Below are 17,634 nucleotides of genomic sequence, written 5' to 3' on the forward strand. Positions count from 1 at the left end.
CATGATTCACATGTCTTGAAGTATGTGTTAGGATCGTGATATGGGGTTGATGAGGGTGAGCGTAAGGACGTGGGCTAGGATAAACGATGTCCGGAATTCCTGAACAACAAATAAATAATAGTTGGATGGAAAAAAAACCATTTATATAATATTATACATTATTACTATTATTATTGTCGCATTGGCACAAGCCGACTTTCTCACGGTCCACTGGTCGCGTTCATGCACTATCGTTGATGTCACGTATGTGTGTAACAAAGACGAGGGGGGACACGGCGGTGAAAGATTTTTTTTTATACGGCAAGGCGGCTATTTAAATTCTCGGTTAGGTATTTTTTTTTTTTTTTAATAATTTTTAGAGAAAAATGTAAAAAAAAAAAATAATGAAACGCATGAGCGGACGGAATGCATCTTCACGTCGTCAAGCATTGTATTTATATATTATAAACTATATACAAACGAGTATACCATCGGAACAGAATGTTTCGATAAAATAATAATAAGTAATAAACTAATAACCACCGAAGTTATGTTTTATTCGCACCTATATGTGTGTGTGTGTGTGTGTAAGACGTCTTGGATATTATTTTATCGTCATTTATTAATATATGTAAAGTAAATGCACACTTTTAGATACTTGTAATGTGTAAATATATATTTTTGCATGTTTTATTAATATTTTTTTTTCTATGAATGAAAAATTAAATTGAAATTTTCGTATGAAATATAACCGGTTTTTAAAATGGTAATTGATTTTGAATAAAAAAAAATATTAACGAATACAATTATTATTAGTTCAAGCCGTACCTATGTGTCAAAATAATTAGCATTACTGTGTTTCATCACGATAATATACTATTTTATTTGTGCCGTATTTAGCCAAAAATAATTTTTGTAAGATATGTAAAATTATTCTTTTATGTTTACATCATTGTTTATCAATACGTCTATAACAGTGATTCTCAACTAGTGGTATGCAAAAAGTTCATAGACGTATGGTTGATGGAAAGGAAAAAGTTAGAATTAATATTAATATCACGTTTTCATAATTATTTAGTTCTTAATAATCTAAATCTTTCAATTATTTGTAATAGCATGTCTTGAGGAATTTTATTTTTTTAAAGTGGTATGTGAACATTCGGGCGGTACTGGTATATCCATGGTTGAGAAATACAGTTGATCTACAACATAACGATTAGTACGTCATATTAAGGCGTTTTATAGTACAACTTTAAATATATGAATTTACATATAATTATTTATGTAGTGATAATTGTTGTTAATTCGCTGCGAGAAAATAGTAAATAACCTCTCATAGTTATATCTGGTTTGTGTCTGCTTTATCATGACCTGTAATTTTGCAAAAGCCCATAACACAATATTATACATTAACGCGTAATTACCATATCGACAGCTACCGATTATAAAATCGTGAATAACTCGTTTTCGTTGAAAAAATAATACGACCGGGTGGCGTTAACAACTATAACGAAAGAAAAAACCACGTGCGTTACGCCCGAAAAGACTATTATATACTCGTATTATTAAAACGCGCATATAATATGATATTATATACCTACGTATCGCCCGTCGACAACGATCTAAATACATAATATTACTATTATATATACATTATACGTACATATATATATATATTATGTACTGTACACGTATGGCGGCGCTGTACTCACTTCGGCTATATGTGTATTATATTAATAGTTATTGTATATTTTAACAGACCAGAACAAAAACCATCGGTGGCTGCGGAGTAGCAGGAAAACACAGCGTTCCGCGGCAAATCTTTGTGCGCCTACGGTTTTTGCATGCACACACACACACACGTACGTACTCTTTTAAATACGCTCGATGAGGTGTGGCACAGATTCTCAATATAACGTCCGCCGCGCAACAACAACAAGGTCGATAGACTTTTTACACGACACACACACACACACACACACACAAACTATATGCACATAATATTATTTTTTATAAGTATCACGGGTTCGCCGACTTCCTGGTGTCGAGACGACGGTGCAGCGGCAGTTCGCGTTTATCATGCATCGATGTAGGTATATATATATAATGATAATATACAATAGTAATTTTAATGCGCTCGACAGACGCGTACCTGTATAAATCGTATTAAACGCGAGCGCGTTTATTGTAATATCATAATAATATTATTATTTACGTCCGCGCTGTGGGCAAAACATTGTGTTATGTAAAAAAAGAAGCGCCGTTTTGCTCGGGTTCTCCCACAACGGCGCTAACGAACTTTCACCTACCCCGGTCCCCGCCGCCGACAATTTTTGCCGTCACGCGCGCTTGTTGTGTGTACTATAGCTATTTGTGGCGGTCCGTGACGTTACCGCTGCTTCGTGTGTGCGATTATAACTCACAACACACAGTGTACTTTATAATAAAAATAATAATAATAATATTTATATCGTTTTGAATACATGTTTGATTATATAATGGCGCGTGTTTGTGTGTGTGTGTGTATGGTATTATTTACGAAAAACGGATTAAAATAATGTGGTTACGTTTTTTGATAATTGATTACTATGCTCATCGATTCGTCGTTCCTTTAACGCATCTCACATAAATATAGATATTATGATTATATTATACTTAGAAATGGGACGTTGATGATTTTTGTATTTTTATTTTTTTGATCTTATATTAAGCGAACTATAACCTAAAATGTTGATCACACTTCATTGATTGAAGATATATACATTTTATATTGCTTTTTGGGGTAATTTTTGTACTATAAATGCTTTTTTTTGTTTTTAACGTTATTTTTTATATTATATAATACCTACATAAATACGTAATTTTTGTATATTGATAGTCTTATTTTAAAATTTTATATTTTAAAGAAAATGTTTATGAAAAATATTTGCGCTATTTCTATTGAAGGTTTTTGTTGTGATTAGATTTACCGCGTTCATGTGCTCGTGCTGATATACATGATTTTATAGACATATAATTCTCGAATATTATATCAAATTAAATCATCATACAGTACAAATCCTATAAACAATTTTTTTTAAATATAATAATTACTTTTTAGTAATTTTAATAATATTTGGTGTCATTTTCTTTGGTTTGTAGCCGTGTAGGTTATTAAAGTATTCTTTCTTTTATTTTGGTCATTTTTTGTACTATATTAGATCATCAACATACACTCTCTAATCATATCCAATAATCAATCTGTAGGTACTTTCAAGTCTCTAGTATAACCGCAAAGACGACACCTGCGCGAACGATGTCGCAGCAGCTGTTTATTCGGAATGACATCGAATGGTAGGAATGACACTCGCGACCGGAAAACACCAGATTTTTATCAATCGCTATACAAAACCACAGTAGCTAAATATCGTCTATAAAAGGTACGCGTGAATACTTCATAATACATATTGTTATGTGTGTATAGCCGATTATGCAAATGGTATAATATTATATAGCTAGTTCGGCTGCTGCAGCGGTTATGAGCACAAAAGTCCTTCAACGACGCACAACAACGATATCGTTATCAAAATGATATCGTGAGCGCAAATCACTCCCACGTCGTACCGGGCTATGGATGGGAGTTAACTGCAGTGTTTTCGCGTCTCGCATAATAATATTATGTATACATTTTATAATAATATATGCATTTTCTACGTCTTATTATGTAACTCGAATCCCGCACCAAGATAGTGTACTAGGTGTACCCAATTGTAGTTTACAATTTGCAATATAATATTCGTTTCATACGACGCGTACACCGAGTAATATTTTGAATTTGAGTGGTATCATGTTTATCATATGATATAAAGTTATAGCTTTGTAAAGGTACATCACGTATTCGCGTAGTATATACAATTTAAGTTATTAAATCTGTTTTCTCGAGGAAAATGTCGATCGATGGAATATGTCAACTACGTCGTTGAAAAAGCGATTAAATGACATGTATGATAATGATAATAATTATTGTGTGTTTATAGCGTGAACATTATACGTGTTGTACGACGGTACGGGCATCGTTAGTATATCGTATATAATACAACCCTCTACAAGTACGCGGAGGGTAATTATTTTTTAATGAGTTTCGATGTCATAAGTTTGTTAACATTTAAAAACAATAATTCAATTATTGAATATGCTTCATTTTTAGTTTTGGAACGGATTGCCGCTAATTTAAGAACAGAGTTTAATATTATATATCCTTAGATCGACCGCATAAAAATAAAACAAATATTATATAAATATCGAGATCGATCGATGAAAACGCGGTAAAGGATCGTGAGGTCGAGTCTGTCGAATAAAATATATAAAATAAAACAACGGATAATACTTATCTATAAGACGAGAAAAGAATGCGGTTTTTTCTTTTTCCGCTCCCCTTCCCTCCACAACGAGTTGACGTTTCGTTCCTAATATCCAAGTCCTGAGGCGGCGCCGAGTTGACACTATTTATGGCGTTGTGTTTCTCGGTACGCACCGCCGCCTCACAGTTGAGTAACTAAGTACATAATATCATACCGTGCAGCCGACAATGTTTCGTCACAAGACGTTGCCGGAGAATACGATTTTTCGGCGGGTACGCGTTTTTGGGATGAGGTCATATTATATTATTATTATCGCCGAGCCCCGTCTATCGGCTTCAGTGTAAATATGGTGGACGACATTTGCATGACAAACACACACACACACACACACACACACACAAGAGCTATTATTATAATAATAGTTATCGCGCGTGTAGTGTACACATACGCGTGAACGGAATGACTAATGAACTGAATAGTGCTCGAAAATTGACTGTATTAAACGGAATGACTTAGCGACGTCCTCGTCAGTCTTGTATCCCGTGGCTACCAACGATCGGAACCGAAATAATAATGATAATATTTTCGGTCGTTTTGTTTTCCGTATAAGACACAGTAACACAACTAATTGTTCCGATGAGATGGTCTCGCGCTGGGTTATCCAACAGGGATTGGAATTCGAACGATGTTATAGTTGGTTTAAATTCCGGTTTGGAAAACGAAAAACTAAGGTTTCATTAATGGTTATTTCGGTTAATACCCCCTGTGGCGGTATTTAAATTCATTAATTAACACTTAGAAAAATTATATTAGGGGTATATGGAATAATAAATTTGATCGCTGTAATATTATGTCTATATTTATTTTTTATTATCTTTATAGTATAGTTGTATACACCTAAATAGGTTGACATTTTGTAAATTATTATTCAATCTTGATTAAATGACGACGAACAGTGGCAAAAGTAAACATAATAATATAGTGGTTTTAAAAAGATCTACTCCACAATATTGACAGTACGCAGTATTATTGTGACTATTAATTAAATAATATTATTAGTATTTATTATTGATGCTGCTCGCGCGTTGCTACAGCGGCTGGTACAGGTAAAAAATATACCCCCCGCTGGAGCTATTATAGCTATTTATATGTTCGTAAAAATAATAACAAATCCGTCTTGTTATAATAATAATCGACGATTATCGTTTACAATTATTTATTGTGTCATTGAATAACGTCGAGCGTGGTACCGTACCGTAATCTGCCGCCACAATAACAGTATTATACCGCATTTATCTTATGACATATACCTATATTATCTATATTATAATATCTACACTACGGTTTGCCGTATACAGAGTGGTTATATCTTCTAGCTGCGATGAAGCATCGCCGTCTGATGAAGTGATGAAATATTGACGAACGCGCGTAATGAAGGGATCGATAATATACAAGGTCTCAATGATCTACTCGTGAACGAATAAAATGGAAAAAGTTGCAGTAAACCATGATGTATACGGCGTTCTCGTGATATTGTTATCATAATTCAAACAATTTGAAATCCAAAAACGTGTGCGTGAGAGCTTCTCGATAGAGGTTTAATTGTATTATATTATATTATTATAAACATCAGCAGAAATTCTACACGCATGTGAAGTCACACCACACCTTTATGTGTTATGTAGTTTTTTCAAACTTTTTTACTAATATTTTAGAATTTTAGCAAAATTCTTATTTGGCCAAGTAAAATTTATTTTAAATCACATAATTTTACCGTAGGTACATTTTATCGTTTTTTTTCTAATTTTGCACCAAACTGATGATATAACTCTGCATACATCATTTGGATCAATTAATTAAAGTTTCGGTTTATTTCATGTAACTACTTAAAAAAAATATTGTCTCATGTATCTCGTCGTACGAACAAAATAAATTTACAGTGCAGACTAAATTTTTTATTTTGGATTCTTCCACACAGCGCACACACAAACGCGTTTCATTTTCGATAAGTGATGTATAGTAATAACTATAAATTATAATATTATAAGCATAAAGTATATCATTGACCACGGACTCGTTACTAACTGCAGTTGCACTTGATAATAGTCGTATATGTACAGCACAGCTACGGGAGATTGGAGAAGAGTAACGATGAAAATATATTCTATACATATTATAGGCACGTTGTTATATCATTAATAATATTTAAAGTATTTTTTTTCTGGTTACGACAATATTATAATGGTTTTAGTCTTTGTTGTTTACCCATCAATTCATCAAAAATTCCTATCTTCACATATTATATCCGAAAGAAAATAGAACTCAATTAGAATTCGAAAGAATGCATTCATGTCATAATATATATAGGCATACATTATAATATTATAATATACCCTTATATGTATTGTAATTTTATCATTATTTTTTTTTGAATTCATAATTTTTGATTTATGTAGGTACACTATATATTATGTATATATTACCTTAGTGACTCGTGAATGTCAAATGTATTTTATAGTCGTGCATGTTATTTAGATGATGTTATAAGATCTATACGAAACATCTATAACATATAACTTCAAATATAAACGGTAAATGATATATACGCGTATATATAGATATACGTATTATATGATTACCATCATCGTCTAACACAGCAGATAAGTATCATGCATCGCATTATTATAAAGGGATACGTGTAGTAGTACGCGGTGCAATATTTGAAACAAATCTTTTTATCTCATTTCACTGTTTCCCTATCGTGACACTACACGATTGATTTATCGAGAATATATGATTGTGCGACCATACGGCGTTTAAGTGCGTAATATCCGTTGAACGAATCGCGTTGTAAATATATTGTATTCAAGAAGACACTTCGAGGTTACTCGTATATAGTCACACATATATAGTTGCAATAAATACGATGTATAAACCGTGTGCGTTTCGAATTTAAATCCGAATGAATTGTAAATATAGAAACGATGGGCTGCATATTTTATACGTATTATTATAGGTACCTACGGCGGTGTCCATGTATCAGTATTGTAGTGTGTTAATTGCACGATACTTTTTATGGTGTTTAACAAAGAGAATTACACGCGTAATTGCAGTTGTGTTTTAAGCTCGCGAAACGTTCAACCTCCAAATGGTCGCGAGTGGACAAAACGTTTTGGGAGGAAATGTCTAAGGTAACAGTAAAATGATTGGTATTTCAGTAAAATATTATGTGAAATTGAATTTCGTAACGACTAAAGGTTCATTATATATTTATAATATATTAAAATAATATACATAGTTATGTGATTATTATATGATTTGACGAACCGCGACGATCGGATTCGTTTAATCTATGCGATAAAATAATATTAAAATATACGCGTAGCCCAAAACTATGATAAATTAAAACAATAAATTATACGAGTACGTACAGTATATATAATATATAACAACTCACATAATATTATAATCGTACTGACCTCGTCTAGAGAAGGATATATATCTTCGACCTGCAGTGATCGATTACGCGAGCACGCCCGCCGCGGGATGCACCTATCTGCATCGCATTTATACTGTATATCCATGACGCGTCGTAAGCGTAGGTCGCGGGCGGACGATCTTTGAACCGCCGTATACTGTGCCGAGTGGCCGGCGGAGACTTTAACGCACGCCGCGATGCTGCAACATTGCCGCGTATATAATATAAGTATATAGTCGAATATAATAATATTATAATCATATGTGCAGAGTGCAGGGTATTTACCGTGTTCGTACTCATTTGCCCACCTTCTATATTATTATGTATAAGTATACGTAATACGACGTTAATATACATACACGCCTCTGTCTGATCATTTAAACTGACATTATTTTTTAAGAAATAAATGTAGAAGTGTTATACTAATATATTCATAATATCTTAAATTGTTATCATAAATTATCGACTCTATATATTATCTTTATCGCGTGTCTTAGATTTTCCACAAACAGTGTGAATGCATTGATATTATATCGTCATCGCGCGAGTATATATAATAATATTGGACGTATAGTAATAACTTTAATACTTGATTGATATTGCCATATTTGTTTGCATCCATTTTATGTAATGTGTACGGCATACACATTGCACATGTACTTGTACATAGGATTATACTGCAGTTCCACCGCGGGTTATTAAAATTTTTTTTTGCAATTTTGCAAGGTAATATTAAAATATTATTATAAAAAAGTCTTATTTATACCTACTGTAGTACTATATACCTATAGCTTTATAGCTGTAGTAGTAGGCGACATCATTTTTATTAATATAAGATAGTATATATTATGTAATATGTGTAGGTATACCTATCACTGTTATTATTACGATATTAGTGAATTTTATTTTATTGTTTTGCTCTGTTTTCATTGTACATACTATAATATTATGATATTATAAAACAGTTCTATAAAAATAAAAACCTAATATAATATAATTTGCACCAAAATGATTATTATTGCTTTAATGAAACGTTGTTAATTGAATAACATTACAAAATTATAAGTGCTCTCTACTACGCAGGCACGACTATTTTAATATTTAAAATACTCCAACTACTATTACAATAGTAATAATGTTTTTTTTTATTGACTATTTTAAATTATATTACGAGTATAATTTATATCTTTATTTAAAAATTCCTACGGAGGACTTAATAGTTTACTAACTTTGATTATATAATATAATATAATATAGTTTAATATAGATACGTATACTTCACTCGTGCAAGCTGTTTACATTTTCAACCCACGGCTGTATCATTGTATGCCCACGCAAAATATTATATTGTTACTTATTATAGTATTTACAAACTCGTATTAACATCGAAGTGATAAATTATTAATACCTCGCTGTAGTTGATAGTTTTAGTTTAATTAAAAACGTCTATCGCCTCGAGAGACTGCTTATCACCCCCTTCGGTCGTGGTAAGTCAAAACTTCGTAAACTATTCTCTTGTCGTCAAACAGCTGCAGGCGGCGCACGATAATGTTAACGATGGCGCTGTACTCGCGGTTTTTTCACTCTCTTATATTTTTTTTATTATTTTCTGCTTATATCCAACCGGAGGTGACTCTTACAGAGCATAGGAAATTATCTAATATAAGTATATATATATTAATATTTTGTATAGCTGTGGTGCAGTGGTTAGGTTAATTGACTCGTGACCGCGAGTGCAGTGCGGGAAACATTTTTCCGTAATTCCGTAATTCTTCTTTTCGTTCTACATCAACGTCGATCGTGCATCACAGTTAGAGTTGATATAATGTCCTCCCATGTAAAACGTGTAACCGAGACCAATCGTTGTTTCCTCCCGTTCATTCGACTGTTGTTATTTTGGGGTCAAAAGCCCCGTGCTGCAGAGGTCTCGTTGCAGGTGAAACAGGATGATCGTCGTTTGATCGCGTCACTAAATATAATATAAGATGTAATAGATGTCTATGCGTTTAATTTAACTTCATCGTATACTGTGTTATAATATTATATAGTTACCTGCTTTCCCACAAATATAATATTATAAAAGCATACTTGGATAATCGACCTGCTGCTGCATGTCCAAACTTTGAAATTTACAAAACTGAAACGAATACCGTATACGCTCGATGGAAAATGGAAATATACTAATATTAGTAATTCAGTTTTTAGTCATATATACATAAAATAATTACTTAGTTCTTAGTATTATTACAAAAACAAAAACGTAAATAATTTTTTTTATTGTAAATTGATATGGGTAAACAAATATAAATTATGACAGTAATAATTGTTTTTCGAAAGATTAATTAGAAAACTGCAGTTATTGATAAGCACTAAAATGGCGAGACACCATGTTTATCAAGCAGGCCATACCCATCACCAATACCTATTATGTAATATTTTTAAAAACCGTTTAATGAATAGCGTTTCGCACTACCGGAAATTCGCATACCGTCGACGAAACGGAAAAATCGACGGTGCGCGGCATACGTACCTACATATTTTATTCGTTGTCTTTTGGGACGCGTCTCTCGAAGAAATAACTCAGAGCTATCGCACAGTGTTGTAAACGATGTATAATATACTGTAATATACCTGCGCGACGTGACAAGAAAGCCATTTCATATAATATATGAAATATAATCATAATATTATATACACACAAACATCGTTGTGCGAGTCCCGTGCAGTAGCTGAACACGTATTAAGTGAGTCATTTTTTTTATAATGTCCCTCTGTACCGTAGTGAATTTACACGGCGAGTACGATAACAACGACAACAGTAAATACAACATGACTACGTTTTCCAACAGTTGGTCCTGCAGCATTAAGTGCTACGTGTGCATGTGAATTGTTATAACAGTAATATAATATATATTATTGGATTTCTCAGCTCTCCCTCACGACGTCAGATTTCGATGAAATGCCGCGATATTCTCACTCGACGCTTGTTTTACTCGTATAAAATATTATAATTACCGTATGCGCTGACGTTTAAATTTGTATTTTGTTTTGTCGTCGGTACCTACGCACATATAATACTGATATTGTCATTATAATATATTTAATTTGTTTAGTCGTGTAAAACGCACGTCACGATGTCAACTCTGACGACGCGCGAATCGATTAAATAATATACAATAACTTTTTATATTATAATAATAACTGCAGCATTGCATAATACGAGTTTATTAGCAGAGTATACATAGGAACGAGGAAAAGTACGACGGTATTTTATTGTTGTAATCGGAGCGTATAGGTAATGTAGGCGCATACCCACGAACAGTACGCGTATTGTATGCACAAGACCCGCAGCAGTTCCTATAGTACACATAACATAACGTGTATACTAATATATTATATTATATATGCCTGCACGTAACCGATTGTCCGTCGTAAATCAATCGCGACCGTCATACACATATTATGCCTCCAAGTTCATGTTCCGACTTACAGGAGTAAAGTACAAACGACATTATATTATGCATATATATATACCTGCGGAGGAAAACTGTTACAATATATTATTATTGTTATGTTGACTATTGTCGTATCGCGAACAATGGACATCATACCTATATTTTATATTATATAATACTGGTATAATATAACATCACCGCGATTTCCTCGAGCTAAAGTCACATATATTACATATTATACGCGTAGTAGACATATTGTGATGCGGCATTATTATAAATTATAATTAGCGGAAACGCGAGCTCCTGTTTGTAGCTAGAAATGTGTTCACTTCGGCTTTAATACGGGAATTGTTATTGTTTCCGATAGTTGAGTTTATATTAGAATCGACTGAAAGCTCATATTTTTCGGGCGTTTCATCGTCAGATCGCCGTATGAACGAGATCAGGCTTTTTACAAAATCGCCTTCGTATAGTGTATCGATTCATAGAAATAATTTTAAAATACCATACAATACGTCAATATATCAAGACAAAGTCAATTTCATAAAACTCATGTCGATTGTAAACAATATAGCATCATTATTGATATTAAATATTAAGTAATGTAGACAATATATAAATCGAAATATCCCATTATTCGCGCGTGATGTACAGAAATATATTATTATTCTGCAGTATATAGCCTGTATAAAATCCATCGATCGATCGTTCAATGTTTGACTATATATACCCATAATCTGTAGCGTATAATATGATATCTATATATCATATAGGCTACATAGACACGGAGTTTACCGTAATAATACAGCGTTGCAGATCCTCAAGGACGTGTTCGGGGTCAAGTCATCTGCACAAGTTTTCTGTGCGTAATATGCATATAATATGGTTATTATTATGTTACCTATACATTCGTTGTATTGACAGATTTTTGATTTTATTCAAATAATTATTGTGTGCACGTCTAGATGTATCGTATAATCGTGGTGTCCGAGTATAATAAGCGTCCTATGCGATCGAGTTCTATTATATGGATCACAGTGCAACGGTCGACCTCTTGGTCGTTTCCTATAGAAATCTATCCGAGCACGCGTGTAAAATATTATATGGTACGCGGCTATATTATGTGGTTTTTTTTTCCATTGAATTCGTTTGTTTTAATTTTTAATAAGCGAAATAACAAAAACGGCGTACCAATATAATGCATGACTATATTGTAATATTATGACACGAATCGCGGTAGGCGACATTTATAATTCTGCTATAATTTATTCATACAGCAAGTTTTCATCAATATGTAGTTATTAATTTTTATTTTTACAAATAAAATTTCAATCAGGGGCCAGAGTTGATAAATAAGATCGTTATTTTATTCGATACATTATTGCTGCAATACACTAACCATCATAATATGAGGCTATAATCACAAAATATGGATAGGATTTAGCGTATAGTTTAAAATAGTGAGTGATTTGATTGATATTGGGCAAGAAAATAGTTTTATCTAAGAACCAAAATGTGCGTCATATAAAATATATACCCCACTAACCACCATGGTCGGGAAGTGACTCGACTCGATTGACTGACCGACAGAACGAATTTACGGTCAAATATAGGAAATAATAAGTAACCCGAGGGGTCGGACGAAACCGAAACCGGCCAAGACCGGCCGCGAACAATTATTGCGTAAGTGTGGTAAAATTGAATTAGAGAGTTCCATTTTATGGGCCGGTCACGCTTCGATTTATGATAACTATTTACCCATATTATTATACTTATAGCGGGAATACATATTATGCAGATTTATTAGATAAGACAGTGCAAGATATTCAAACTGTTACAGCATCGCTATACCATTTCGTTTTCGTTTATAATATATTATAACAGTATACCATTATTATTATCGTTTGGTATATGAACACTTTTACACTTTTATAGAATGATTATTGTTTTTTTATATAACGTCGGTGTAGGTATAGATTACAGTTAAGTGATAAATGTACAGCGCGTATACGACTCTATAATAATATATACTCGATTAAATGTAATATAAACAGCTGACGAAACAACGAATGTCGATAGCCACAAATCGAGTAGGTACTCGTTGTAGCGTTGGACAGCGTGTAAATCGAACGTTTAACACGCTGTGTCACCGTTTAATTTCTAGTTGTGTAATCGCGATAGCAGAAGGTCGCACTACACGACCGAATTTGACGCGAATTTATTATTTCCTACACTCGCCCGGCTATATTTTCTTCTCGTAAAAACGATTTATAATTGTCATACACATATGTTACTGCAGTCGTGGACAAAATTCGTTCCCGCGATAATACCTCAACAGAGCAGGTTAGATTAGGTAGAGGTCGATTCGTATTTTTTTATTTTTATTATGCACGAAAATGCAGTGATTTACACATCAGAATTCGTTCGAGGATGAGTCATCGTGAAGGGTGCAGGTAGACGGTTCGATTATGAATGAAATTCGTATACGCCATAATGATTATGTTTTAATGTTATATAGGACAGTGCAATTATTCATGGTAAGTTATTACATACATATTACTAACTGCCAATTAAAAATTGGGGTTTAGAGGCGATTGAATTCGCTAGGAGGACGGCGAATTACTATCTAATTGATATTATATATAATAATAATTATTATACGTTATGCGATCGGTGTTTTGCGTGCCTACATCGTGCGTTTTCGACGTTCGTTCGACGATAGCATTACTAAAACTGCACGTTATACTGCTGCAGTAATGATAATAATATATTATAGTGGTCATATAATAATGTTGTATAGTTAGGTGGTACACGGACGACCGTTTAACTGCAGCAGAAGCATTAGCGGTGGAACCGAAATTATTTAATATTACACTAGGCAGACTGACGAGACCGTGGCAATGACAATAACAATTTATAGGCATAATGTAATAATATAATATGTGAGTAGAAGAATAGAACGTCGTAAAAAACACACACACACGCATACACGCGCGCAATTTCTTTCCGACAATTATCATAACCATTATGAATCGTACGTGCGTATCCAACCCGAATTAGTCGTGAACGATGTGCCCGACTCGTTGTGTACGACGCGCGTCGTCGCGTGTGTTATTGGGCTGTGGATAGTTGACTTGTGCGGTATCTATGATGGCGGGGTGGGGAGCAGAGGTCCTTGGACGTGGCGCTCTCGTCATGATATATTATATTATCTAACTATCGCGGGTCGATATCGTTATGTCGTTATTGATACACGCGATTTTTGACGACATATATTTTTTCCAAAAACCTGTTTTTATGGGTAAATAGGTCATTTCACGCGCTTCATCGCTGCAGTCGCAATAACGAGTTCGCAGCGCAGTCGGGGAGATACGTTATCAAACCGTCAATGCACAATATAGGTGCAAATTATAACGTTAAAATAATTTATTTTTTATCATACAACCCGTTTCAGATAGTCGTACACTCGCAAATATAATAATATTATAAGGCCCGCACCCAAAACGAGATTATAATTATTTTTCGGTGACTAGACATATATACGCGATGAGAAAATGCATCGTCTGATGTATTGTTAAAGCAGTAATCCCGGTAAGATTTTCACGAGCATAACGACGACAACAGAAAAAAATCGTACGTTTTTTTCCCATTATTTTCACGTACAATATAAATAGATATAACCTCACCGGTACAATACTCAATACTGTCGTTAGATGTGCGCGGTCGTGGTGTAAAAACGTTTGTGTTTAAATGTCATACTCGGAAATCGATATTACTGTGTGAACAATACTCATCGTATAATCGTCATTTGTTGTCTTATGTCGTGAAATATATATTATACGTTTTTTACAGTTATTCGCTAGAAAACGTTTATAATGCTGTAATTTTATGTCGTTCAAAACAATCCTCAATTGTATTAACTACTCAGCGTATATACGAAAAATAACGTTATTATTTACGTGATCGTGACACTCGTATCCACATAATCCAATAAAATTATAACTGACGAGTATTTCACTTTGATAGGTTTACTATTTATGCCACTGCACTGATAATAACGACTGCAGTGCACTGCATGTACACTGGTGTATGCTGTGTTGATAATAAAAGTAATGACATACGGTTATAGGTACTCATTGATATGAAATGACTGATAACTATAAGATTAGCAGTTTTAACTTTAATGTATTAAGAACGTATAAGTTTTTTTTCTACATAAACATTAAAAATACGCACTTAGAACACCATTTATGGACTAAAAAATTGCAAAATTTAGAAACATGTCCTTGAAATAAAAATATCTAAGTACGTAAAAATATGGCCTTAAAAATATTTTTGATATTTGTTTTGTAAAGTCATTAAATGAAATTAATTTACAGCTTGGTAACGAATCGAATAAGTTGTGAAAAAAAAACCAAAACGTGCAAATGTAGTAATAATATTATAGTTCACGGAGCGCTGTTACAGTAGCATACTACACCTAATATAATAAAATATAATTATGCAGTTATATATAGTATATCTTAACGTCCAATATATTTTTGGATTCATATCTGTGACCGTGACGTCCTCTTAGAAAGGGGGTCGGTGGCGCCTCTGTGTACCTACACCTATACGTATATACGTCTCCTGTGAAGTCGTTTAACTGCTGACAGTTGTGTATAAGTCATCGCAAGTACGCATTTGTGTGTGTGTGTGTGTGTGTTTGAGTGCAAGGATATACACGGGCGGAACAGTTTGCATGAAATCGTGTGTGCACACAGACACGTATTTTGAACTGCGTTAGGTGGGTTGCGGTTGGCGGGTGTGCGCGGCGTTGTGCAATGTCGCGGCGGCATATGCTCTAGTGAATGGTAAAAAGCATATACATGCATATAGTATGTTGTATATATAGTAATCCGCCCTTGACAAGATAGACGTTTCACTTTCGACTTGTGCCGCTCACCGTGCTTATCACTGCGGTTCGACGACTAATAGGCAGGCGCGTTCGGGCGAATAAAACAATCCTATGCGTTGAGCGTGTAAATGATATAATATACAATGTCATCTTGCGAATTGAAGATTTGTGTTTATTTATAAATGTATCCAAAATATAATAATTATGAATGAATCATAGAAAAAAACTCAACTCGTTATTGATATTTGGTTTTTATTTTTTTTTTTCCAGAAAGGAAAATGACTAGAAACAGCGGTATGTCACTGCCACTGCGGTTGTTGCTACTGTCGTCGGCCTTGGCGACGGTGGCCGTAGCCCAGTCGAACTACGATCAGGTCGAAAATAGTATCGAATTCCCAAGTCCAGATCGGGGTCTGCCTGAATCCACGGTGCTGGACGGCAAGGTCACCAAGCTGGACGAATTGGCCCCAGTTATATTTTTGAACAGGACCAAAGCGGCGCTAAATTGTGCCGCCGGATTTATGCAGGTTAGCCACGCACATCATATTAATACATAAATAAATAAAATACGACAAATAATGATATAATTGTTATTATATTGACGTGGTTGTGGATTTTTATTGGACCATGTTTCGTTTGCAGATTGAACTCAAGTTCGAAGAACCATTTTACGGTAGGGCTTATGCAGATTTTGACCGGAGCAGTGCGTGCACTGTGACTGGAAAAGGTAATAACACAGCCAGGATCGACTTGCCGCTAAAAGGATGTGGTACAAGACAAGTACGTGGGAGAAAATCTGATTATTATTTTATATTTTTTTCTATCTATAGTTAAATAAACAAAACTAATTTAATCTATGTTTTATTTCGTTCAGGATCCGCAAAGAGTTTTTACCAACAACATCGTAGTCAGGTTTCATCCCTTCCTAGAAATGGACGGTGACGAAGTGGTAACGATAGTGTGCAGATATCCACCGCCCATCGCTCCACCACCAGCTGGTATACCTAACAAAATGTAAGTGTACATAAAAAGTAGCTATATAAAATAATATTCTTCATAATTTATTTTTAAAAATCATAAATATCGAAACGAGCTCACCGCATAATATAAACATTAATGTGTTGTCATTGAAAGTAGACAACGACTATATAATATTAAAGTTATACATAAATCAAGGTTATATAATAATGCAGGTAGTTAATATGACTGACTCGACATTATTTATAATTAAATCATTGATCTTTAAAAATTAAAAATATATTGAAATGTAACGGGAACTAATTTGGGCTCCAATACAATAATAATTCATATACCAAGTGTTTTATCTTAAAGTAACAACATTATCGTGCTGAATACTTATACTCACTGATAATAATTATAAAAAGAATACGTTTTTTTTTTGGGTCCAAGGATTTATGTAAAAACGTATCTACATAATTAAAGGTTGGGTGCAATGTGCATTATAATGTATATATTTGAATGATA

The 17,634-nt window shown here is 33.7% G+C and overlaps 1 protein-coding gene across 2 annotated transcripts in view; it reads left to right on the top strand.

Annotated features, from left to right (window-relative positions):
- Positions 1-17,634, top strand: part of LOC132918860 (uncharacterized) — a 49,887-nt gene that overhangs the window by 27,317 nt on the left and 4,936 nt on the right. The window contains exons 2-5 of one of the 2 annotated variants that reach the window (XM_060980230.1): positions 1,739-1,841; positions 16,420-16,676; positions 16,792-16,929; positions 17,024-17,163. In XM_060980230.1, the coding sequence (XP_060836213.1) occupies positions 16,428-16,676; positions 16,792-16,929; positions 17,024-17,163 (527 nt within the window). In that variant the 5' untranslated portion in view covers positions 1,739-1,841; positions 16,420-16,427. The remainder of the gene's footprint in view (positions 1-1,738; positions 1,842-16,419; positions 16,677-16,791; positions 16,930-17,023; positions 17,164-17,634) is intronic. The other variant, XM_060980299.1, reaches the window with a different exon arrangement.

The sequence above is a fragment of the Rhopalosiphum padi genome, chromosome 1 (genome assembly GCF_020882245.1).
Source record: "Rhopalosiphum padi isolate XX-2018 chromosome 1, ASM2088224v1, whole genome shotgun sequence".
NCBI lineage: Eukaryota > Metazoa > Arthropoda > Insecta > Hemiptera > Aphididae > Rhopalosiphum > Rhopalosiphum padi.